Genomic DNA, 26238 nt, shown 5'->3' with positions numbered 1-26238 from the left:
GTTCCTCAAGAGGTTGCTAGGGGATTCTTGAGCAATTTCTGTCTCTCAGATAAGTTCCCACTGACACCATTGATCTTTTTAGCTATCTGTAAGGGGGCAATTCCCAATGACCATAAGTGTGAGGAAAATTCTTCCCACCAACCATCACACCAATGTTTCATGAGTTGTAGAAATGGTCATTTTTAGCTGGGGTTCCCTGAGACCGGAAAGTTATTTTAAGGGTTCCTCTGTGTTAAAACGGTAAAGGCTGGTCTAAGCGATTAAACATGACGATTGTTTATTACACAAGGTTAGGGTGGGGGAGGTGAACAAAACAAAAAACTATAACAGATTATACCAAGATTAGAAAAATAGATATAGTAAACTAAAAAAACAAAATCCCCTAAATTTTAATGATGTGAATTCTGGGCCAATCTTTGCTGGTGTATCTGCCATCAGTGGCCTTGTGTTTTCTGATGCTTGACCAGACGGTCTTTTCGATTGTAACTCTTCCCGCACTCTGAGCATGAAAAGGGCCTCTCGCCTGTGTGGCTGGTCATGTGTGTAAGAAGGTGCCGGTGCTGTATGTACCCTTTCCCGCACACCTCGCAGGTAAATGGCTTCACGCTGCTGTGCACCTTTATATGGTCATCCAGGTTTCTTTTAATGGAGAAACATCTGCCGCATTCAGGGCAAGAAAAGGGCTTCTCCCCGGTGTGGACTCTCTGGTGGGTAACAAGGTGGTTTTTCCACTTGAAAGACTTCTCGCATATTAGGCATGGGTACCTCTTCTCTTCTGTCTGACCTTTTTTCTCTTCAGATTTTGACTTCTCCTGACCTTTTTGTCCAGGTTTTGAAGTCTCGCACTCTGAAGCTGAAACCGGACCCTCAACCGTACAGTTTTTCTGGTGTCTGAGACGTTGCTGTTGTAATATGAAACCTTTCCCGCACTTTTCACAGGAAAACGGCTTCTCGCCGGTGTGGCATTTCATGTGGTAGTCGAGGCTTCCTTTTTGCAAGTAGGACTTACCACATTCAGAACAAGAAAACGGCTTCTCGCCGGTGTGGCTTTTCAAATGCTGGTTGAGGGCCCCTTTCTGAGTGAAACGTTTCCCACATGCTGTACAGCAAAACGGCTTCTCACCGGTGTGGACTTTTATATGGTCCTCAAGGATGCTCTTAGATGAGAAGCATTTGTTGCATAGAGAGCAAGGAAAGGGCTTCTCGCCGGTGTGAACTCTCTGGTGGTTAACAAGGTCGGCATTCCATAGGAAGGATTTCTCACAGTCCGAGCATTGGAAGACCTTCTTTCCCGTGTGGCATCTCATATGAACACGGAGTTCATATTTAGTTGTAAAAGTTTTCCCGCACTCCGAGCACGACAATGAATTATCTTGTGCATGAAGTTTCTTGTGCCGGCTAAGGCTGATGCTATATTTAAAGCGTTTCCCACACTGAGAACAGGAATATGGCTGCCCGCGTGCGTGCGATTGCCGGTGTAGGTTTAGAACGCCTCTGGTTCTGAATTCCTTCTCACAATCGGAACACTTATAAGGCGTTTCACCGGTGTGAAGTCGCTCGTGTTCGACCAGCCACTTCTTTCCTCTAAAACTCTCCCCGCAGACTGTACAGGAAAAAGGTTTCTCACCGGTGTGCAGTCGCTCGTGTTCGACAAGCCGCCTTTTCTCTCCGAAACCTTTCCCGCACACTGTACAGGAGAAAGGTCTTTCACCAGTGTGCAGTCGCTCGTGTTCAATAAGGCGCTTTTTCTCTCCAAAACCCTTCCCGCAGACCGTGCACAAAAATGGCTTCTCGCCAGTGTGCACTCGCTCATGTTCCATAAGTCGCCTTTTCTCTACGAAACCTTTCCCGCACACTGTACATGTGAAGGGCCTCTCGCCGGTGTGAATTTTGGCATGTATGAGAAGGTCCAATTTCCTTGCATACGATTTCCCGCAGTCTGAACATATATAGGGCCGCTCTCCAGTGTGCACCATGAGATGTCTGACAAGTCTGTGCTTAAAGCTGAAACATTTGTCACATTGGGGACACGGAAATATCTTCTCCCCTGTACTTGTCACAGTGGGAGATATTCCAGGAGAACTTTGTTTGCTGTTGGAGGAATCCATTGATCTGTTCTCATGGTGAATTCTGGGATTTATATTTTCAGTATCAGGATCTACTCCTGGAAGATTTGGGGCAAAGTCATTATCATCTGTATTACAGTCTGGAGATAAAACACGATGATGTTCCAAGACACTGTGTTCATCTGCTGGAGATAAGAGTTGTATTAATATTCAAATTAATTGAGTTATGAATGTTTGCCCAGAAATCTTTAGGGAATTTAGTACAATTTGGAGATGGACCTTTCATATGGTATTATGGTGTCCAGTATCGCCTCCTCATTTGTTGAGAACATGATGTTATATTGAGGAATGGAGATGGACCTTTCATATGGTGTCCAGTATTGCCTCCTCATTTGTTGGGAACATGATGTTATATTGAGGAATGGAGATGGACCTTTCATATGGTGTCCAGTATCTCCTCCTCATTTGTTGGGAACATGACGTTATATTGAGGAATGGAGATGGACCTTCATATGGTGTCCAGTATCTCCTCCTCATTTGTTGGGAACATGACGTTATATTGAGGAATGGAGATGGACCTTCCATATGGTGTCCAGTATCGCCTCCTCATTTGTTGGGAACATGATGTTATACTGAGGAAAGGAGATGGACCTTTCATATGGTGTCCAGTATCTCCTCCTCATTTGTTGGGAACATGACGTTATATTGAGGAATGGAGATGGACCTTTCATATGGTGTCCAGTATCTCCTCCTCATTTGTTGGGAACATGACGTTATATTGAGGAATGGAGATGGACCTTCCATATGGTGTCCAGTATCGCCTCCTCATTTGTTGGGAACATGATGTTATACTGAGGAAAGGAGATGGACCTTTCATATGGTGTCCAGTATCTCCTCCTCATTTGTTGGGAACATGACGTTATATTGAGGAATGGAGATGGACCTTCCATATGGTGTCCAGTATCTCCTCCTCATTTGTTGGGAACATGACGTTATATTGAGGAAAGGAGATGGATCTTTCATATGGTGTGCAGTATCTCCTCCTCATTTGTTGGGAACATGACGTTATATTGAGGAAAGGAGATGGACCTTTCATATGGTGTCCAGTATCGCCTCCTCATTTGTTGGGAACATGACGTTATACTGAGGAATGGAGATGGCCCTTTCATATGGTGTCCAGTATCTCCTCCTCATTTGTTGGGAACATGACGTTATACTGAGGAATGGAGATGGACCTTTCATATGGTGTCCAGTATCTCCTCCTCATTTGTTGGGAACATGACATTATATTGAGGAACGGAGATGGACCTTTCATATGGTGTCCAATATCTCCTCTTCATTTGTTGGGAACTTGACGTTTTATTGAGGAACGGAGATGGACCTTTCATATGGTGTCCAGTATCTCCTCCTCATTTGTTGGGAACATGATGTTATATTAAGGAACGGAGATGGACCTTTCATATGGTGTCCAGTATCTCCTCCTCATTTGTTGGGAACATGACGTTATATTGAGGAACGGAGATGGACCTTTCATATGGTGTCCAGTATCTCCTCCTCATTTGTTGGGAACATGACGTTATATTGAGGAATGGAGATGGACCTTCCATATGGTGTCCAGTATCTCCTCCTCATTTGTTGGGAACATGCCATTATATTGAGGAACAGAGATGGACCTTTCATATGGTGTCCAATATCTCCTCTTCATTTGTTGGGAACTTGACGTTTTATTGAGGAATGGAGATGGACCTTTCATATGGTGTCCAGTATCTCCTTCTCATTTGTTGGGAACATGAAGTTATAATAAGGAATGTAGATGGACCTTTCTAATAACGAACTGTCATTCATCCCTGTTTCTTAGGGACAATCCTTATGAAACAAGGATCTCTGGCATGCCCACAGCACAAGGAAGTGCGGCCTAAACATTACACTGCGCAAGGGCCTTGGCTACCCCAAAATGGTGTAGCTGTGTTTTGTAGCCAATTTCGCATGTGGGTCGGCTTTCCTTTGTTGGCTTTTGGTTGCGGAGTCCAGCAGCCATTTTGGTGTGGCCAAAGATCTCCCACAGTGTAAATTTTATGCTACATCGACTCCCAGCGTACCAGGGACTGGGACGGTGAGGAGTTTCTTTATAGTCTTTACTTTCTATTTTTACTCATCATTACTGCTGACCTCTGCACTCTGTGGGCTTAAAGGGTTATGGTTAAATAAAACCTGAGCCTACTTTGCTTTAGGTCAAGAGAACATAATGCATAGAGTTCAGGGGTCAGGAGTGCATAATGCACAGATTGCTGATGGAGCAATCAGTGTTCCTTTCTCATAATGTAGTACACCCTGTAGAATTGTATGAAGGTCACAAATCTGGATAATTTTTACAATTAGGGTTAACTTTTGCAAAAAGTGCGGCAACATTGCCAATAAATGAGAATGAAGTTATATCAATGGAAGGCCAATTGCCCATAAATATCCAATATACAACTAATCATGTGTTGAAGGTCCCGTCAGCTTCATCTTACAAAAGGTAAGGAATGTCTCCTCTTCCTGATCCACCATTTATAATCCAGTCTAACCCAATCTCCTTTTCCTGGTCTACCATTTATAGTTCAGTCTCCTCTTTCTGGTCTATCAGTTCTTGTCCAGTCTCTTCTTTCTGGTCTACCATTTCTAGTCCAGCCTTCTCTTCCTCGTCTTCCAATCTTAGTCCAGTCTCCTCTTCCAGTTCTAACATTTCTAGTCCAGTCTCTTCTTTCTGGCCTACCATTTCTAGTCCAGTCTCTCCTCCCAATCTACCATTTCTAGTCCAGTCTCTCCTGGTCTACCATTTCTAGTCCAGTCTCCTCTTACTGGTCTTCCAATTCTAGTCCAGTCTCCTCTTCTTGTACTAACATTTCTAGTCCAGTCTCTCCTCCTGGTCTACCATTTCTATTCCAGCATTCTCTTCCTCATTTTCCAATCTTAGTCCAGTCTCCTCTTCTAGTTCTAACATTTCTAGTCCAGTCTCTCCTACTGGTCTACCATTTCTAGTCCAGTCTCTCCTACTGGTCTACCATTTCTAGTCCAGTCTCTCCTCCCAATCTACCATGTCTAGTACAGTCTCTCCTCCTGGTCTACCATTTCTAGTCCAGTCTCTCCTCCTCATCTATCATTTCTAGTCCAGTCTCTCCTACTGGTCTACCATTTCTAGTCCAGTCTCTCCTACTGGTCTACCATTTCTAGTCCAGTCTCTCCTCCCAATCTACCATGTCTAGTACAGTCTCTCCTCCTGGTCTACCATTTCTAGTCCAGTCTCTCCTCCTCATCTATCATTTCTAGTCCAGTCTCTCCTACTGGTCTACCATTTCTAGTCCAGTCTCTCCTACTGGTCTACCATTTCTAGTCCAGTCTCTCCTCCCAATCTACCATGTCTAGTACAGTTTCTCCTCCTGGTCTACCATTTCTAGTCCAGTCTCTCCTCCTCATCTATCATTTCTAGTCCAGTCTCCTCCTACTGGTCTTCCAATTCTAGTCCAGTCTCCTCTTCTTGTACTAACATTTCTAGTCCAGTCTCTCCTCCTGCTCTACAATTTCTAATCCAGTCTCCTCCTCCTGGTCTACCATTTCTAATCCAGTCTGCTTTTACTGTTTTACCATTTACAGTCCAGTCTCCTTTTCCTGGTTTACTATTATTAGTTCAGTAACCTCTCTTACCAGATGCTTTAATGGTCTCCCGATTCTCCATCACTTTCCATCTGAAAATATGACCCGTTTCTTCACTCAGAGAACATGTACTAACATGTAGAGAAGATTGCTCATTTTCTACCATCAGTTTTGCCTCCGTAGACAGCTGATCAACCATCACATTTGTTTCTTCTTTAAACTCAACTTTCATATCCATCTGTTTTTCACCCTATATAAAAAAAAAGTTGACAAAATATAAACTACAGAAGAACAAATAATATTGTATGGTTCTAAATTCCAATCACCTACCTGATGATGGTGAGGGATGGCGTGACCTTCCTGTGTGAAATCCCGGGAATACAGAGGACGGGGACATCTCTCTGGTGGGTTCCCATGACTGGATCCATCTGTAGGAAACACACACACTGACTGAATCCATTGTTTCTATGTGTTTATCAGATGATGGGGGATCTAGGTGGATCCTCCGTACTGCTCTCTCCTTTCCAATAAAGTCTCCTCTTACCCGGTGATGTGAGGGGCGGCTGATTGTCCATCATGACGTCCTTGTAGAGATCCTTGTGTCCTTCTGAAAACTCCTCCTTCACACTAATTTCTTCATCCTCCTCTTTTATCTCTTCTTTAACAATAAAACCACTCCTGTTTCCACTCTGAATGTACGAAAATGAAATTAGGAGTTAACCGTATGACATTCCAACACACACACACACATTCATACAGTCGTCTTGTCCCATTATTCTTGGTACCGCTCACCTCTTCCATGATTAGCCCTATTATCCTGTTGATGATTTCTAGAATCTTCTGGTTGCTTCTCTCAGGTTGTCAGAGAGTGGGATGAAGGCTCCTTTATGAAAATGATGGATGTGACCTAAGATGGACAGTAAAGTGAGAATTTACTGGTCTGTAGAAGTCTGGAGGTGGATAAGAAGTGTGCAGCCACTAAGGTGACCAATATTGGAGATGAATAGCTCCATGACCATGAATAGCTCCATGACCATGAATAGCTCCATGATCATGAATTGCTCCATGACCATGAATTGCTCCATGGCCATGAATAGCTCCATGACCATGAATTGCTCCATGACCATGAATAGCTCCATGACCATGAATAGCTCCATGACCATGAATTGCTCCATGAACATGAATTGCTCCATGACCATGAATAGATGACTTCCTGCCTCTGGACGATAACATGGATATCCTGCCCAGTGCTTAAGTTCTCGTAAGACCTCTGACAGGGCATGTCGGAGTTACATCATCATTGTGGGGTGGAGTGATATCCTGCCTGTATTGCTCCAACACCACATTACTCAGCCGACACCTGACAGGCAGGAGGACCTCTGCAGCATGCGTAAAAAGGAGCACACCCAACTGAATACCAAGGTATGATGGGGGCACAAACCACGAACCGTAAACATTTAAGGGTCTAACTGCTCCTTATCACTGCAATCTAAACTGTACTGTATGTAGCATACTGCTGACCACTGCACTGTACAGTATACGGTATGTTGTCCTTACATTATGTCCACTGCTCTACATACAGTAAGTTGTACATTATATAGTCCTGTCTGCTGCACTGGTTATGCACTGTGTTGTACATTACATACTCCTGTCAATTTCTCTACATACAGTATGTTGCACATTATAAAGTCCTGACTGCTGCACTGTGTTGTACATTACATATTCCTGGCCACTTCTCTATATACAATACGTAGTACATTATATAGTCCTGATTGCTGCACTGTGTTGTACATTACATATTCCTGGCCACTTCTCTATATACAATACGTAGTACATTATATAGTCCTGATTGCTGCACTGTGTTGTACATTACATACTCCTGTCCATTTCTCTATATACAATATGTTGTACATGGCATAGTCCTGTCTGCTGCACTAGTTATGCACTGTGTTGTACATTACATACTCCTGGCCACTTCTCTATATACAATATGTTGTACAATATATAGTCCTGATTGCTGCACTGTGTTGTACATTACATACTCCTGTCCATTTTTCTACATACAGTATGTTGCATATTATAAAGTCCTTACTGCTGCACTGTGTTGTACATTACATACTCCTGGCCACTGTTCTGTATACAATATATTTTATGTTACATAGACCTGACTGCTACTCTGTATTCACTATGTTGTCCTTACATAGTCCTGTCCACTGCTCTGCATACAATTATGATGTACATTACATAGTCCTGACTGCTGCACTGTATATACACTGTGTTGTACATTACATACTCCTGGCCACTGCTCTGTACACAATATATTGTACGTTACATAGACCTGACTGCTACTCTGCATTCACTATGTTGTCCTTACATAGCCCTGACCACTGTGCTGTATATACTATGTTTTTTGTTACATACTACTGCACTGTGTTGTACGTTACATAGTCCTGACCACTGTACTGTATTTACTGTTTTTATGCTGCACTGCGTTGTATTATAAAAAGTCCTGACCACTGTACTGTATTTACTATGGTTTATGTTACATGCTGCTGCACTGTGTTGTACGTTACATAGTCCTGACCACTGTATTGTATATACTATGTTTTATGTTTTTTGCTGCTGCGCTGTATTATACGTTACATAGTCCTGACCACTGTATTGTATATACTATGTTTTATGTTTTTTGCTGCTGCGCTGTATTATACGTTACATAGTCCTGACCACTGTACTGTATGTACTATATTTTATGCTACTGCTGCACTGTGTTGTACGTTATATAGTCCTGACCACCGTACTGTATATACTATGTTTTACGTTACTGCTGCACTGTGTTGTACGTTACATAGTCCTGATCATCGTACTGTACACGTTGTCTCTTACATAGTCCTGACCACTGCATTGTATACATTTCAGTATGTCATATGTTGAATAGTCCTGACCATTATACATTATGTTGTACGTTACATCGCTCTGAGCACAGAACCACATACACAATGTTGTATATTACTTAGTTCTTACCACTTACACTGTGTAGTATGTTACATTGTCCTGACCCCTGCGATATATATACTACATTGCACATTACCTAGAGTTGCACCAAACACACTATGCTGTACGTTACATAGTGAAAGCCAGCAGCTTCTTTTCTGCCTCTGTCCTACTACAAGTCCCAGCATTCCTCGTTCATGATCGCCATATGCCTTTACTACCTTATTTCCCAGCATGCCTCTGTGACGCGTCTCCCAAACTTAGCTGCATCCCCTAACAATAACATTAATCCCTAAACAACAGATTGGACCTTTTTAGGCGTTGGAACCTCCTGTCTACCATACCAAGATCTACCAGAAGCCTACTGACCTACTCTTCACTCCGAGAGAATCCCTGTGTGCCTGACCTACTCTTCACTCCAACAGACTCCGTGTGTGCCTGACCTACTCTTCACTCCGAGAGACTCCTTGTGTGCCTGACCTACTCTTCACTCCGAGAGACTCCTTGTGTGCCTGACCTACTCTTCACTCCGACAGACTCCTTGTGTGCCTGACCTACTCTTCACTCCGAGAGACTCCTTGTGTGCCTGACCTACTCTTCACTCCGACAGACTCCTTGTGTGCCTGACCTACTCTTCACTCCGACAGACTCCTTGTGTGCTTGACCTACTCTTCACTCCGAGAGAATCCCTGTGTGCCTGACCTACTCTTCACTCCGAGAGAATCCCTGTGTGCCTGACCTACTCTTCACTCCAACAGACTCCTTGTGTGCCTGACCTACTCTTCACTCCAACAGACTCCTTGTGGGCCTGACCTACTCTTCACTCCAACAGACTCCTTGTGGGCCTGACCTACTCTTCACTCTGAGAGACTCCTTGTGTGCCTGACCTACTCTTCACTCCGAAGACTCCTTGTGTGCCTGACCTACTCTTCATTCCGACAGACTCCTTGTGTGCCTGACCTACTGTTCACTCTGAGAGACTCCTGGTGTGCCTGACCTATTCTTCCTTTGAGGGACTCCTTGTGTGCCTGATGTAACTCTTCACTCCGAGAAGACTCCTTGTGTGCCTGACCTACTCTTAACTCCAAAAGACTCCTTGTGTGCCTGACCTACTCTTAACTCCAAAAGACTCCTTGTGTGCCTGACCTTTTCACTCCAAGAAAGTCCTTCTGGGCCTAACCTCCTCATCACTCTGAGAGACTCCTTGAGTGCCCCACCTACTTTTCCCATTGACCATTGATAGTGGAACATGCTTTCTCATAATGACTACCAACACCAGGGTGTTCTTCAATGACTACTGATTGTGGGGAATGCTTTTTCACACTGACCACCTACACCAGGGTATTCTTCTTCTCAATGATTACTGTCAATTGGACATGCTTTCCCACAGTGACCACCAACACCAGGGTGTTCTTCTTCCCAATGACTAATGGTAGTGGGGCATGCTTTCTTACACTGACCACCAACACCATGGTGTTCCTTTTCCAATTGACTACTGATGGTGAGGCATTCTTTCAAACACTGACCACCAACACCAGGGCGTTCTTCTTCCCAGTGACTACTGATGGTGGGACATGCTTGCCCAGACTGACCACCAACACCAGAGTGTTCTTCTTCCCAATGACTACTGATAGTGAGGCATGCTTTCTCACAATGACCATCAACATCAGGTTGTTCTTCCCAATGACTACTGATAGTGGGACATGCTTTCCCACAGTGACCACCAACACCAGCGTGTTCTTCTTCCCAATGACTACTGATGGTGGAATATGCTTGCTCACTCCGACCACCAAACCAGGGTATTCTTCTTCCCAATGACTACTGATAGTGGGGAATGTTTTCTTACACTGACCACCAATGCCAGGGTATTCTTCTTCCCAGTGTCTACTGATAGTGGGGAATGCTTTTCTCAGACTGACCTTTACTACCTTATTTCCCAGCATGCCTCTGTGACGCGTCTCCCCAACTTAGCTGAATCCTCTAACAATAACATGAATCCCTAAACAACATATTGGACCTTATTAGGTGTCGGAACCTCCTGTCTACCATACCAAGATCTACCAGGAGCCAGATTTCATCGCTGGAGACCCTTGATCTGCTCTACGGGAGACCCCCTGTGCAATTTAAAGAGGTTACTCCACCCCCGACCGAGGATGAAATGATTCAACTGTTACATTGTTACAGACAGAATGTACAAAATAGAAAATCTAAAATACGCAGTTTATTAGTATTTGTACACGGGTAGACATTGGGAAGAGTTGTGCGGAGATATTAATATTTATCATAATAATAATAGGAGGTGAGCGAATAGGGTACGTAGTGCGGATAATATCATAATTCTATGTATTTATAATAATAATAGAAGGTGAGCGAATAGGGTGCGTAACGCGGATAATAATATCCGTTTACAATAATAATAATAATAGAAGGCTTAGGGTCGGTGGCAGGGAGGACGAAATAAGAGACATACTCACCAACTTCTTCCCTCTCTGCGTACAGCCATTACTCTGCCCCAGGAATGCCCCGCCCACTTCTACCATGTGACTTCAGTGTGGTGCCAGTATCCAACACGGCCACCAGGGGATCAGATTGCGCATGCTCTATAGTGTCATATGATCCTCCCTGGAAGCAGCCATTTTCTTGTAGCCAGGTTGTGATGAGCTCCTCCCCTTTTCCTGTGCAATCCCTTTTCCTGCTACACAGGGGGGGGGGTCTTCTCCTCCTGTTATATCAGGGTTTAGTTGATTCAATGCTATGGGGGGGGGGGGGGATTTACTAAAATTGGAGCAGCTGGTTACAACAACCAATCCACTTCTTCAGCTTGCTCGGTTTGATATATGAAAGATAGAAGCTGATTGGTTTCCATGCACAGCTCTTCCGGATTTTGACTGCTCCAGTTTTGGATAAATTTCGCCTTATACTGTATGTCCCACAGTTGGTGCGCTCATCATCATAGTGAGGCTCCGGGACACCACCGTAGACATCTCATCTTGTGTGCCTGACCTACTCTTCACTCCGAGAGACTCCTTGTGTGCCTGACCTACTCTTCACTCCAAGACTCCTTGTGTGCCTGACGTACTCTTCACTCCAAGACTCCTTTTGTGCCTGACCTACTCTTCACTCCGACAGACTCCTTGTGTGCCTGACCTACTCTTCACTCCGACAGACTCCTTGTGTGCCTGACCTACTCTTCACTCCCAGAGACTCCTTGTGTGCCTGACCTACTCTTCACTCCCAGAGACTCCTTGTGTGCCTGACCTACTCTTCACTCCGAGAGACTCCTTGTGTGCCTGACCTACTCTTCACTCCGAGAGACTCCTTCTGTGCCTGACCTACTCTTCACTCCGACAGACTCCTTCTGTGCCTGACCTACTCTTCACTCCAAGAGACTCCTTGTGTGCCAGACGTACTCTTCACTCCCAGAGACTCCTTGTGTGCCTGACCTACTCTTCACTTCGACAGACTCCTTGTGTGCCTGACCTACTCTTCACTCCGAGAGACTCCTTGTGTGCCTGACGTACTCTTCACTCCCAGAGACTCCTTCTGTGCTTGACCTACTCTTCACTCCGACAGACTCCTTGTGTGCCTGACCTACTCTTCACTCCGACAGACTCCTTGTGTGCCTGACCTACTCTTCACTCCGAGAGACTCCTTGTGTGCCTGACCTACTCTTCACTCCGAGAGACTCCTTGTGTGCCTGACCTACTCTTCACTCCGAGAGACTCCTTCTGTGCCTGACCTACTCTTCACTCCGACAGACTCCTTCTGTGCCTGACCTACTCTTCACTCCGAGAGACTCCTTGTGTGCCTGACGTACTCTTCACTCCCAGAGACTCCTTGTGTGCCTGACCTACTCTTCACTCCGACAGACTCCTTGTGTGCCTGACCTACTCTTCACTCCGAGAGACTCCTTGTGTGCCTGATGTACTCTTCACTCCCAGAGACTCCTTGTGTGCCTGACCTACTCTTCACTCCCAGAGACTCCTTGTGTGCCTGACCTACTCTTCACTCCCAGAGACTCCTTGTGTGCCTGACCTACTCTTCACTCCGACAGACTCCATGTGTGCCTGACCTTCTCTTCACTCCGAGAGACTCCTTCTGTGCCTGACCTACTCTTCACTCCGACAGACTCCTTGTGTGCCTGACCTACTCTTCACTCTGACAGACTCCTTGTGTGCCTGACCTACTCTTCACTCCGACAGACTCCTTGTGTGCCTGACCTACTCTTCACTCCGACAGACTCCTTGTGTGCCTGACCTACTCTTCACTCCGAGAGACTCCTTGTGTCCCTGACCTTCTCTTCACTCCGAGAGACTTCTTGTGTCCCTGACCTACTCTTCACTCCGACAGACTCCTTGTGTGCCTGACCTACTCTTCACTCCCAGAGACTCATTGTGTGTCTGACCTACTCTTTACTCCGACAGACTCCTTGTGTCCCTGACCTACTCTTCACTCCGAGAGACTCCTTGTGTGCCTGACCTACTCTTCACTCCGAGAGACTCCTTGGGGTTTATTTACTAAAGCTGGAGAGTGCAAAATCAGACTCACTACTGAATAGAAACCAATCAGCTTCTAACCTCAGCTTGTTCAGTTAACCTTTGGCAATAAAACCTGGAAGCTGATTGGTTTCTATGCAGAAGTGAGCCTGATTTTGCACTCTACAGATTTAGTAAATAAACCCCCCTGTGTCCCTGACCTACTCTTCACTCCGACAGACTCGTGTGCCTGACCTACTCTTCACTCCGAGAGACTCCTTCTGTGCCTGACCTACTCTTCACTCCAAGAGACTCCTTGTGTGCCTGACCTACTCTTCACTCCGACAGACTCCTTGTGTACTTGACCTACTCTTCACTCCGACAGACTCCTTGTGTACTTGACCTACTCTTCACTCAGACTCCTTGTGTGGCTGACCTACTCTTCACTCCCAGAGACTCCTTGTGTACTTGACCTACTCTTCACTCCGACAGACTCCTTGTGTACTTGACCTACTCTTCACTCAGACTCCTTGTGTGGCTGACCTACTCTTCACTCCCAGAGACTCCTTGTGTACCTGACCTACTCTTCACTCCGACAGACTCGTGTGCCTGACCTACTCTTCACTCCGAGAGACTTCTTCTGTGCCTGACCTACTCTTCACTCTGAGAGACGTGTGTGCCTGACCTACTCTTCACTCCAAGAAAGTCCTTCTGGGCCTGACCTCCTCTTCACTCTGAGAGACTCCTTGAGTGCCTCACCTACTTTTCCCATTGACCACTGATAGAGGGACATGCTCTCTCATAATGACTACCAACACCAGGGTGTTCTTCTTTCCAATGACTACTGATGGTGGGGAATGCTTTTTCACACTGATTACCTACACCTTCTTCTTCTCAATGACTACTGATAATTGGACATGCTTTCCCACAGTGACCACCAACACCAGGGTGTTCCTCTTCCCAATGACTACTGATGGTGGGACATGTTTGCTCACACTGACCATCAATGCCATGTTTACTGATAGTGGGGCATGTTCCTTACACTGACCACCAACACCAGGGTGTTCCTCTTCCCAATGACTACTGATGGTGGGACATGCATGCTCACATTGACCATCAATTCCAGGGTGTTCTCCTTTCCATTGACTACTGATAGTAGGACATGCTTTCTCAGACTGCTCATGAATGCCAAGGTGTTCTTCTTCCCAATGACTACTGATAGTGAGGCATGCTTTCTCACAATGACCATCAACATCAGGTTGTTCTTCCCAATGACTACTGATAGTGGGGAATGCTTTCTCAGACTCACCACTAACACCTGGGTTTTCTTCTTCCCAGTGACCATGATACTGGGGTATTGTCACACTGACCACCGGCACTGGGGCAATATTTCCTTCCACTGGCCACTAATGTTGGGGCATTTTTTCCTCCTCCCTGCCATTGGTGTTTGGACATTTTGTTTCTACACTGAAGGGGCTTCTTCTGACCATTGCCCTTTTGCCTTATCCTGGATTCTACACAATGTGCTTCATATTACACAGATATGTATCTAATACATACAGTAGGTAGACCAAAAACCAAATAAAATTGATACCGCTCAAATGCCCCCATCTGTTATCCCAGTCCACTGGCCAAAATGTTTGCAGGTTGCGGTCAGGTTGAATACTGGTTCGTCAGACACATCGAGGACTACAACAAAATGGCACACTGCTTCAGCATATAGCAAGCTCCTCTTAGGAAAAATGGCTTTAGCTTGGTCTCCTACCGATGGGAGTACTTCCCTCTAACATGTTTCCCTCAGTAGGGCTTAATTGTAGATGGGCGCCATTTTTTGTTTTCGTGTACACGCCTCTCCCACCGCCAATACATTGGGCCCACTTCCACTACTTGCTAATTGATCCCGCCAGGGTATTCCAGGTCTACCAAAACCCCTGCCAGTCACACACATGGTGGTGGCTACAATCAGCCATACCAATACACATTGCACAGGTATGGTCCACCATTGACACCAACGGAATGAGGAGCATCTGACGTTGGAGAGGAAAAAACAAAAAAGGATGAAATATAAAAATATTTTTTTTATTCCAAGTATTTAAAACATGACAGCGGTTTATTATACAAAGTGCCTTGTGCAGACTAAACGTCTTTCGGTTTGGGTTTCACATCTACGTTGACCTCACAGCGTTCCATATTTCTCCGATAGTGGGATTTATGTTCTTCAACTCCTGGATCTGCTACGGTTTTACTTTATTTGTTTGGTTTTACGCTTTCATATATTTTATTCCATGAAATTTAACCAGGAAGACTGAGAAGACCCTAGTGTAGGGAAGAACGGAGCATCCAAGGTGGGCTTGGAGAGTAAGCCCACCACTCAAGCAAAACACTCCCCTGATTTTCATGACACCATTTCTAGACAAGAGCAATCCTCGCTTCCATAATGGTGTATCTGCCGTCAATGACCCTCTGTCTTCTGATGCTTAACTAAACGGTCTTTTCGATTGTAACTTTTCCCGCAATCTGAACATGAAAACGGCCTCTCACCTGTGTGACCGGTCATGTGTGTAAGAAGGTGCCGGTGTTGTATGTACCCTTTCCCGCACACCTCGCAGGTGAATGGCTTCACGCTGCTGTGCACCTTTATATGGTCATCCAGGTTTCTTTTAATGGAGAAACATCTGCCGCATTCAGGGCAAGAAAAGGGCTTCTCCCCGGTGTGGACTCTCTGGTGGGTAACAAGGTGGTCTCTCCTTTTAAAGGATTTCTCACATAATAAACATGGATAGCTTTTCTCTTTTGTCTGACTTTTTTGCTCTCCGAGGAGTCCAGGTTTTGACTTTTCACACTTACCCGTACAGTTTCTCTGGTGTTTGAGAAGCTGCTGTTGTACCATGAAAAGTTTCCCGCACTTTTCACAGCAAAACGGCTTCTCGCCGGTGTGGCATTTCATGTGGTAGTCGAGGCTTCCTTTCTGTGAGTAACTCTTACCACATTCAGAGCATGAAAACGGCTTCTCGCCGGTGTGGCCTTTCATATGCTGGTTGAGGGCTCTTTTCTGGATAAAACGTTTCCCGCACTCTGTACAGCAAAACGGCCTCTCACCGGTGTGGACTTTTATATGGTCCTCAAGGATGGCTTTAGATGAGAAGCATTTGTCGCATAGAGAGCAAGGAAAGGGCTTCTCACCGGTGTGAACTCTCTGGTGGTTGACAAGGTCAGCATTCCATAGGAAAGATTTCTCACAGTCCGAGCATTGGAAGACCTTCTTTCCCGTGTGGCATCTTGTATGAACATGAAGTTCATATTTAGTCGTAAAAGATTTCCCACACTCCGAGCACGACAATGAATTATCTTGCGCATGAAGTTTCTTGTGCCGGCTAAGGCTGATGCTATATTTAAAGCGTTTCCCACACTGAGAACAGGAATATGGCTGCCCGCTGGCGTGCGATTGTCGGTGAATGTTTAGAACTCCTCTGGTTCTGAATTCCTTCTCACAATCGGAACACTTATAAGGCGTTTCACCGGTGTGCAGTCGCTTGTGTTCGATCAGCCTCTTTTTTCCTCTAAAACTCTCCCCGCAGACTGTACAGGAAAAAGGTTTCTCACCGGTGTGCAGTCGCTCGTGTTCGACGAGCCGCCTTTTCTCTCCAAAACCTTTCCCGCACACTGTACAGGAGAAAGGCCTTTGACCGGCGTGCAGTCGCTCGTGTTCAATCAGCCACTTTTTTCCTCTAAAACTCTTCCCGCAGACCGTGCACAAAAATGGTCTCTCGCCTGTGTGAACTCGCTCGTGTTCAATGAGCCGTTTTTTATCTATAAAACTTTTCCCGCACACCGTACATGAAAAAGGCCTCTCGCCGGTGTGAATTTTGACATGTGTCAGAAGGTCCAATTTCCTCGCATACGATTTCCCGCAGTCTGAACATATATAGGGCCGCTCTCCAGTGTGCACCATGAGATGTCTGACAAGTCTGTGCTTAAAGCTGAAACATTTGTCACATTGGGGACACGGAAATATCTTCTCCCCCGTACTTGTCACAGTGGGAGATATTCCAGGAGAACTTTGTTTGCTGTTGGAGGAATCCATCGATCTGTTCTCATGGTGAAGTTTAGGAAGTGTATTTTCAATAACCGGATTTGGAGGAAATTGAGAAAAGTCATTATCATCTCTATTAAAGGCTGAAGTTAAAGTACGGCGACACTCTGAGTCACTCAGGAGATAGTGTCCATCTGTTGGAGATAATGTTTTATTAATATTCAAAGCATGTTCATCTTTAAGGTTTTACAGTCAAGAGTCATGCAAGTTGGTCTGGAAATCAATGGCTTCATGGATACAAACAAACCCAACTATGGATTACATACACCGAGGACTCTATGGTGAGGAATGACGTTATATTGAGGAATGGAGATGGACCTTTCATATGGTTTCCAGTATCTCCTTCTCATTTGTTGGGAACATGACGTTATATTGAGGAATGGAGATGGACCTTTCATATGGTGTACAGTATCTCCTTCTCATTTGTTGGGAACATGACGTTATATTGAAGAATGGAGATGGACCTTTCATAGGGTGTCCAGTATCTCCTCCTCATTTGTTGGGAACATGACGTTATATTGAGGAATGGAGATGGACCTTCCATATGGTGTCCAGTATCTCCTCCTCATTTGTTGGGAACGTGACGTTATATTGAGGAATGGAGATGGACCTTCCATATGGTGTACAGTATCTCCTCCTCATTTGTTGGGAACATGACGTTATATTGAGGAATGGAGATGGACCTTTCATATGGTGTCCAGTATCTCCTCCTCATTTGTTGGGAACATGATGTTATATTGAGGAATGGAGATGGACCTTCCATATGGTGTCCAGTATCTCCTCCTCATTTATTGGGAACATGACGTTATATTAAGGAATGGAGGTGGACCTTTCATATGGTGTCCAGTATCTCCTCATTTGTTGGGAACATGACGTTATATTGAGGGATGGAGATGGACCTTTCATATGGTGTCCAGTATCTCCTCCTCATTTGTTGGTAACATGACGTTATATTGAGGAACGGAGATGGACCTTTTACATGGTGTTGGGAACACAACATTATACTAAGGACTAGAGATGGACATTTCATGTGTTGTACACTGCCTCCACCTCATCTTTCAGATCTCACATTTGAAGTCCAGTCTCCTCTTACTGTTCTACCATTTATTTAATCCAGTCTTTTCATACGGATCTATCATTTATAGTCCGGTCTCCTCTTACTGTTGTACCATTTATAGACCAGTCTACTCCTACTGGTCTACCACGTACCGATGCTGATATGTAGGGAGGATTCTTCCTTTTTTACCATTACTTCCTCCTTCATACACGTCTGATCTTCCATCACATTTATCTCTTCTTTAAATTCAACTTTCATAACCATCTGTTTTGTAGCCTAAATATAAAAGATGACAAAGCATAAAATACCGATGAGCAAATAACGAAGCACAGTTCTAGATACCAATCACCTATCTGATGATGGTGAGGGATGGTGTGACCTTCCTGTATGGAATCCCGGGAATACAGAGGACGGGGACATCCCTCTGGTGGGTTCCCATTACTGGATCCATCTACCTGATGACGGTGAGGGATGTTGTGACCTTCCTGTGTGGAATCCCAGGAATACAGAGGACAGGGATATCTCTCTGGTGGGTTCCCATTACTGGATCCATCTACCTGATGATGGTGAGGGATGGTGTGACCTTCCTGTGTGGAATCCCGGGAATACAGAGGACAGGGACATCTCTCTGGTGGGTTCCCATTACTGGATCCATCTGTAGGAAACACACACACTGACTGAATCCATTGTTTCTATGTGTTTATCAGATGATGGGGGATCTAGGTGGATCCTCCGTACTGCTCTCTCCTTTCCAATAAAGTCTCCTCTTACCCAGTGATGTGAGGGGCGGTTGATTGTCCATCATGACGTCCTTGTAGAGGTCCTTGTGACCTTCTAGATACTCCTCCTTCACACCAAATTCTTCGTTCTCCTCTTTTATCTCTTCCTTAACAATATATTCACTCCCATTTCCACACTATAAAGGAAATGAAAATAAGGATTGACCTTGTGACATTGTAACACACACATTGATGTAGTCGTCTTTTCTCATATTTTTATGGCACCGCTCACCTCTTCCATGATTGGTCCTATTATCTTGACGTTGATGACTTTTAGAATCTTCTGGTTGCCTCTCTCAGGGGTCGGAGAGTGGGGTGAAGGGCTGGTTTGGAGAATGGAGGATGTGATCTAAAGATGGACAGTAAAGTGAGAATTTACTGGTCTGTAGAAGTCTGGAGGTGGATTGAAAGTCTGCAACCACCGAGGTCACCAATATTGGAGATGGCCATGAGTAGCTGACATCCTGCTTGCAGAGGATAACACGGATATCCTGCCCGGTACCCCAGCTTTGGCAAGACCTCTGACAGGGCATGTGACCCCGACTGTAAGGGTATCATACTCTGTATGCCGGCAGTGCGGAGTGGAATGATATCTCGCCTGACTCTGCCTGCATTGTTCCAACACCACATTACTCAGCGGACGCCCAGGAGGTGGGAAGACCTCTGCAGCTTTATTAGGTAAGTAAACACTGAAGTACTCACTGTGCACACACACAACCGGACACCAATGGAAGAGGGGGGCACCCAATCCTATTCACTATGCTCTAAACCAGGGGTCTCCAAACGTTCTCAACAAAGGACCAGTTTACAGTCCTTCAGATATTAGAGGGGCCGGACTGTGGCCAGTGGGAGTAGAAAATGTGCTGACGTTAGTGGGAATGAACAATGCCCTATTTTTGGTTTTAGAGAAATAGTGTCCCATCATTGGTGTCATTGGAAGGAATAGTGCCCCATCATTGGTGTTAGTGGGAGGAATGGTGCCCCATCATTGGTGTCAGTGGGAGGAATAGTGCCCCACCATTGGTGTTAGTGGGAGGTATAGTTCCCTATCATTGGTATTAGTGGGAGCAAGAGTGCTCCATCATTGATTTCAGTGGGAGGAATAGTGGGACATCATTGGTGTGAGTGGGAGGTATTGTGTCCCGTAATTGGTGTCAGTGGAAGGAATAGTGCCCCATCATTGGTGTCAGTGGGGGGAACTGGGCCCCATTGTGGTATTAGCGGGAGCAATAGTGCCCCACCATTGGTGTCAGTGGGGGGAACAGTGCCCCATCATTGGTATTAGTGGAAAGAACAGTGCCACATCATTGGTATTAGTGGAAGGAACAGTGCAACATCATTGGTATTAGTGGGAGGAATAGTGCCCCATCATTGGTATCAGTGGGGGGAATAGTGCCCCATCATTGGTATCAGTGGGAGGAATAGTGCCCCATCATTGATGTCAGTGGGAGGAATAGTGCCCCATCATTGGTATTAGTGGAAGGAACAGTGCCACATCATTGGTGTCAGAGGGAGGAAAAGTGCCCCACTATTGATGTCAGTGGGAGGAATAGTGCCCCATCATTATGTCAGTGGGAGAAATAGTGCCTCATTGTTACTGTCAGTGGAAGAAATAGTGCCTCACTGTACATTGCACACTCCTGACCACTGCACTGTATACATCATGTTGTATGTTACATCGTGGGTAAAGGGTTGTATATAAATAGTAAGGTTGGAATAATAGGAAAGAAAGAGTGCCCGTGTCCAAAAAAATGCACTTTTGATGGCAGATTAAGAGGCATTTTTTGAGAACAACAAGTACATCACACCAACGCGTTTCGGGTGAAAAGGCTTTTCCTTCTTCAGGGCTGTTGCTGCACGCTATTAAGTGGGAAAGATTCCCGTGCCAGTTATATATTTTCCAGGTTTTGGAGGACTCATTGCTGCCCCTGGAATGACAGCAGTCAGTTTTTTCCTCCGAAACCTGGAAAATCTATAATTGGCATGGGAATCTTTCCCACTTAATAGCGTGCAGCAACAGCCCTGAAGAAGGAAGAGCCTTTTCACCCGAAATGCGTTGGTGTGATGTACTTGTTATTCTCAATAAACGCCTCTTACTCTGCCATCAAAAGTGCATTCATTTGGACATCAGGCTCTCCCCCTTTCCTATTTTTCCAAGTGTACGTGTAGAAACGACCTTAGGGCCATACCAGAAAGGCAGCAGCCCAAACCCTAAGAGGGTTTACTGCCAGTATCCACCGAGGGTCTACTGCCAGTATCCACCATTGGGCATAACTGACCTTGTTTCTTGCTTCTTGTTGTCATGAACAAATTCCATACAAATTACTTAACACCACAAAATTATACTTGGCTCTGTATTCTCTAAAAGGGGTGGTACTGGGAGGTGGGTATGGGGTGGAACCAAGGGACGGTGCTCAGAGGTGGGTAGGGGGTGGAACCAAGGGGCAGTGCTAAGAGGTGGGTAGTGGGTGGAACCAAGGGACGGTGCTCAGAGGTGGGTAGTGGGTGGAACCAAGGGACGGTGCTCAGAGGTAGGTAGGGAGTTTAACCAAGGGACGGTGCTCAGAGGTGGGTAGAGGGTGAAACCAAGGGATGGTGCTCAGAGGTGGGTAAGGGGGTGGAACCAAGGGATTGTGCTCAGAGATGGGTACGGGGTGGAACCAAGGGACATTGCTCAGAGTTGGGTAGCCAGTGGAACCAAGGGACAGTGCTCAGAGGTGGGTAGGGGGTGGAACCAAGGGACGGTGCTCAGAGGTGGGTAGGGGGTGGAACCAGGGGACGGTGCTAAGAGGTGGGTAGGGGGTGAAACCAAGGGACGGTGTTCAGAGATGGACAGGGGATGGAACCAAGGGACGGTGCTCAGAGTTGGGTACGGGGTGGAACCAAGGGACGGAGCTCAGAGATGGGTATGGGGTGGAACCAAGGGATGGAGCTCAGAGGTGGGTTGGGGATGGAACCAAGGGACATTGCTCAGAGTTGGGTAGCCGGTGGAACCAAGGGACGGTGCTCAGAGGTGGGTAGGTGGTGGAACCAAGGGACAGTGCTCAGTGGTGGGTAGGTGGTGAAACCAAGGGATGGTGCTCAGAGGTAGGTAGGTGGTGGAACCAAGGGACGGTGGGCAAGGGGGGAACCAAGGGACGGTGCTCAGAGGTGGGTAGGTGGTGGAACCAAGGGACAGTGCTCAGAGATGGGTAGGGGGTGGAACCAAGGGACGGTGCTCAGAGGTGGGTAGGGGCCAGAGACAAGAAATGGCTCAGAAGGGGGGAGTTCCTGCACCTATTTTCTGAGAAAAAAAGCCCTGCTAATCATAATAGACATTTTTGAATGGGATGTCCAGTATGACTAAGCAGATTATGATAAAATGTAATAGTAATAAAAAAAAATCTAACAGTAATATGAAGAATAAAAGGTATGTGAATAGGGTGTGCAGTAGGTGGTGCGGTATACAGAGAGAAAAGACGAAATAAGAGACATACCACCAACAACTTCTTCCCTGTCTGCAGGCAGACATTATTCTGCTCCAGAAATGCCCCACCCACTTCCACCATGTGACTTCAGTGTGGTGCCAGCATCCAACATGGCCACCAGGGGAGCAAGCGTACAAATGCACATGCTCTATAATGTCATGTGATCCCACGTGACAGCGACCATTTTCTTGTAGCCAGTTGGCGATTGGCTCCTCCCATTCCCTGTAGAATAACCCTTCACTGTGCCATCCCCTTTCACTGTACATGGGGGTTTTTTGTTTGTTTTTTTTTCTCTTCTGGTTATTTCAGGGTTTCGTTGATTGAAGGCTATATGCTGGCCATCGTATTGCAATCCCGACCGTGGTCAGTTCTCCGGTAGTGATGAGCCAACTGAGAGAAGTTCCAGTTACTGGACGTTCTTCGAACATTTGAAAACATTTGTGGACCTAAACATGGTGAACAACCCCAATGAAGTTGAACGTTGTAATTATCTTGGACATTTTCAAGGCCAATTTGCAAGCTTTTGGGAAAAAAAAGGGAGGGAGGGCAGGGGGCAACTCTTTTAATCAAAGAAATGTTCAAAATGCACAGTTCCTTTAAATAACATGTTTGGGGGATGCCCTAAACCTGCCTGTGAAGGGGCACATCTCTCTGATATACAATCCATACCAGACCGCTATCCTGAACTGTAAGGGGGAACCCACTAAAAAAAAAAGGGGGTTCCCTCTTAGTAAATGCATATCAGATCCTTACTGATGAGGGTTTGGTATAGATTTTAAGTTGGTACCCAATGCAGAAAGAAAAGCATGGAGTTCCCGAAAAACCACCTCAGGGAACTATGAGCATGCAGCCTGGATCCAAAAGGACTTGGATCCCGAGTGATGTCAATGACAAAATTTGGCCAATGGTCTTGGTGGAACCAAGGGATGGTGCTCAGAGATGGTAGGGGGTGGAACCAAGGGTCGTTGCTCAGAGGTAGGTAGGGGGTGGAACGAAAGGACGGTGACCAGAGATGGGAAGGGGGTGGAACCAAGGGATGGTGCTCAGAGATGGTAGTGGATGGAACCAAGGGACGGCGCTCAGAGATGGTAGGGGGTGGAACCAAGGGATGGTGCTCAGAGATGGTAGGGGGTGGAATCAAGGGACGGTGCTCAGAGATGGTAGGGGGTGGAACCAAGGGATGGTGCTCAGAGGTGGGTAGGGGGTGGAATCAAGGGACGGTGCTCAGAGATGGGTAGGGGGGAATTATCTGAGCATGCAGCCTAGCTTGCCAGGAAAAGGGGGCAGTAAGCACCCACTTTTTCTCCTGCTCTATATCAGGCCACATTCCCCAAACATGGGGAAGATACCTTGCCAGGGGGGCTCCCGGCAAAGCACCTTGTACTCACGTTGATGAGGACAAGGACCTGTTCCACATAGCCCTAGAGCAGTGGAAGTGCGGGTCTGTATGCAGGAGGGCCTAGCAGAATCTGGAAGGCTCCTTTAAACAAAAGGACTGGGATACCGGATAAATCTCCTAGATTGTAAGCTCGTAAGAGTAGGGCCCTCTTACCCCTCGTACGTTGTTTGTTGTTGTTGTACTGTGCCATGTATTGTCCCCCCTATTGTACAGCGCTGAGCAAACCCTTTGGCGCTATATAAACTCGTAGTAATAATAAATAATAATACCAAGTGATGTCAATGACAAAATTTGGCCAATAGTCTTCTTCATTTTTTTTTTATAAAAGAATAGGCTGCTGTGTGTTTATTTACCGAACGGGAAAATGGCTGTGATCTTCAGGGACTCTCTACAAAAGTTTGAAGGAGTCTGGACCCCATGGGCTGAATACTACCTTCGCAGGGATTCCCTGCTGTATTTTCCCATAATAGTACTGACAAGGTGGAAAAACCCAAATCCAAAGTTATTGGACTTGGGGCAATGTCCGCATATCGGAAGATTTGTCCTCAGAACAACGCATTCACAAAAGTAGTCAAGCGAAGTTCATACCCACTTGCTCAAACAAGTGCCTCAGGATTACCAGGCATTCGCTAACAAATCTGGTGGCACTGTCCCAAAATCAGGAGATACCGGACCATTCGGTACCACCTAGCCCACACTTTCCTGGGCCGAGGCATTTGAAGACAAACCCCAAAGTAGGCTTGGCTGAATCTGAAACCAGCAGAGTCATAATCTTGTCTCCTAGTGTACCTGTTCACTGCAACCAAACAAGCACATGCTGATGTATGGTGATCTTCTAGTCCATGGGTGTCAAACTGACGGCCCTCCAGCTGTTGACAAACTACAAGTCCCATGAGGCATTGCAAGATTGACCGTTACCAGCATGACTCCGAATGGCAGAGGCATGATGGGACTTGTAGTTTCGCAACAGCTGGAGGGCCGCCAGTTTGACACCCCTGTATCTAGTCCTACAAAGTTAAACAAAAGATGATATCATGGCTCTTACTGAGTGAGATAATGGTGGGGATCCCATAAAAACTTTTTGCATACATCTGGGCCCCATGGGTTGAAAGCTACGTCCCTGGAGCCCCTCAGGGCTTGGGAAGTGGATGTTTTTAGAAGCATGATATGATGCATTAATAGGAGACCTAGGATAGGACTTTATAAAGACTGCCAAATCCTACCAGCACTATGAACTAACGGCAGGGTGAACTTATCTGGCGAAGCAAGTTATACTTACCTGAAGCTCCCATCCAGATCCCTTGCCAATGCCATTTTCTCCTGTGAGGACCGCTAAACCAGCGACACTTGTAGGGCCTTCCAGCCAGTCCTTTTTACTCCCGAAAGTATCAGGCTTAGAGGGATCTGGTGATCTGTGTTCAGGACTTTTTGGATGGAAAATTGGGGTTTCTCCTGGAGATCATCATGCAATGTCTTTGGCTTTCTTTTATAAACTTGGCTTCATGCTGTCAGAATCTGGTCCAAAGTATGAGGTTCCTCAGGATTAGAGGGATCTGGTGATTTGTCTTCACTACAACTTTTTGGATGGAAAAGTGGGATTTATCCTGGAGAACATCATGCAATGTCTTCACCTTCCTTTTATAAACTCAGTCTCATCCTGTCAGACTCTGGCACAAAGTATGAGGTTGCTCAGGATTAGAGGAATCTGGTGATGTGTTCCCTACAACTTTTTTGATGGAAAATTGGGATATCTCCTGGAGAACCTCATGAGATGTCTTCATCTTCTGTTTATAAATTTGGCTTCATCCTTTCAGACTCTGGCCCAGAGTATGAGGTTTCTCAGTATTAGATGGATCTGGTGATCTGTGTTCCCTACAACGTTTTGGATGGAAAATTGGGATATCTCCTGGAGAACCTCATGAGATGTCTTCACCTTCCATTTATAAATTTGGCTTCATCCTGTTAGACTCTGACACAAAGTATGAGGTTTCTCAGTATTAGATGGATCTGGTGATCTGTGTTCCCTAGGACTTTTTTGATGGAAAATTGGGATATCTCCTGGAGAACCTCATGAGATGTCTTCATCTTCTGTTTATAAATTTGGCTTCATCCTGTTAGACTCTGGCCCAAAGTATGAGGTTGCTCAGGATTAGAGGGGTCTGGTGATCTGTGTTCCCTAGGACTTTTTGGATGGAAAATTGGGATTTCTCCTGGAGAAGCTCATGAGATGTCTTCACCTTCCATTTAAAAAAGGAAACTTTACAAAATAAAGCGAGAC

The 26238-nt window shown here is 45.8% G+C and overlaps 2 protein-coding genes across 3 annotated transcripts; both read right to left on the bottom strand.

The window, feature by feature from the left end:
- Positions 1–253: 253 nt before the first annotated feature.
- LOC149453221 (uncharacterized) lies at positions 254–11260 on the bottom strand. Of its 2 annotated transcripts, none has more exons than XM_089688300.1 (6): positions 11165–11260; positions 6492–6606; positions 6244–6388; positions 6030–6127; positions 5751–5949; positions 254–2251 (listed from the first exon to the last, which is right to left on the bottom strand). In XM_089688300.1, the coding sequence occupies exons 2-6, from the start codon at positions 6498–6500 to the stop codon at positions 435–437; spliced, it is 2268 nt and encodes a 755-aa protein (XP_089544426.1). In that variant the 5' UTR covers positions 6501–6606; positions 11165–11260; the 3' UTR covers positions 254–434. The 2 variants fall into 2 exon arrangements, with proteins under 2 accessions (XP_089544426.1, XP_089544427.1); XM_089688301.1 differs by having other exon boundaries at positions 254–2248.
- A 3963-nt stretch (positions 11261–15223) lies between these two features.
- On the bottom strand, positions 15224–22648 carry LOC149453220 (uncharacterized). Its single transcript, XM_089688269.1, has 6 exons — positions 22571–22648; positions 19327–19443; positions 19087–19231; positions 18771–18970; positions 18468–18591; positions 15224–17392 (listed from the first exon to the last, which is right to left on the bottom strand). Exons 1-6 carry the CDS (start codon positions 22640–22642, stop codon positions 15618–15620), a joined length of 2433 nt encoding a protein of 810 aa, XP_089544395.1. The 5' UTR covers positions 22643–22648; the 3' UTR covers positions 15224–15617.
- Positions 22649–26238: the final 3590 nt, after the last annotated feature.

Source organism: Staurois parvus, unplaced genomic scaffold (assembly GCF_062004578.1).
Source record: "Staurois parvus isolate SC_StPar_1 unplaced genomic scaffold, SC_StPar_1.0 ptg000449l, whole genome shotgun sequence".
In the NCBI taxonomy this organism is placed as follows: Eukaryota; Metazoa; Chordata; class Amphibia; order Anura; family Ranidae; genus Staurois; species Staurois parvus.
The sequence above is the reverse complement of the archived record's forward strand: the minus strand, read 5'-3'. Positions and strand labels throughout refer to the sequence as shown.

Excerpts from the sequence above, each read along its gene's own strand:
- LOC149453221 (XM_089688300.1), bottom strand. Across the intron at positions 6,128-6,243 it reads GCCGCCCCTCACATCACCGG|ATGGATCCAGTCATGGGAAC; the intron begins GTAAGAGGAGAC and ends TGTTTCCTACAG. Across the intron at positions 5,950-6,029 it reads CCATCCCTCACCATCATCAG|GGTGAAAAACAGATGGATAT; the intron begins GTAGGTGATTGG and ends TTTTTTATATAG.
- LOC149453220 (XM_089688269.1), bottom strand. The coding sequence starts at position 22,642 with ATGGTGGAAGTGGGTGGGGCATTTCTGGAGCAGAATAATGTCTGCCTG. Across the intron at positions 19,444-22,570 it reads CAGGGAAGAAGTTGTTGGTG|ATCACATCCTCCATTCTCCA; the intron begins GTATGTCTCTTA and ends GTCCATCTTTAG. Across the intron at positions 18,971-19,086 it reads ACCGCCCCTCACATCACTGG|ATGGATCCAGTAATGGGAAC; the intron begins GTAAGAGGAGAC and ends TGTTTCCTACAG.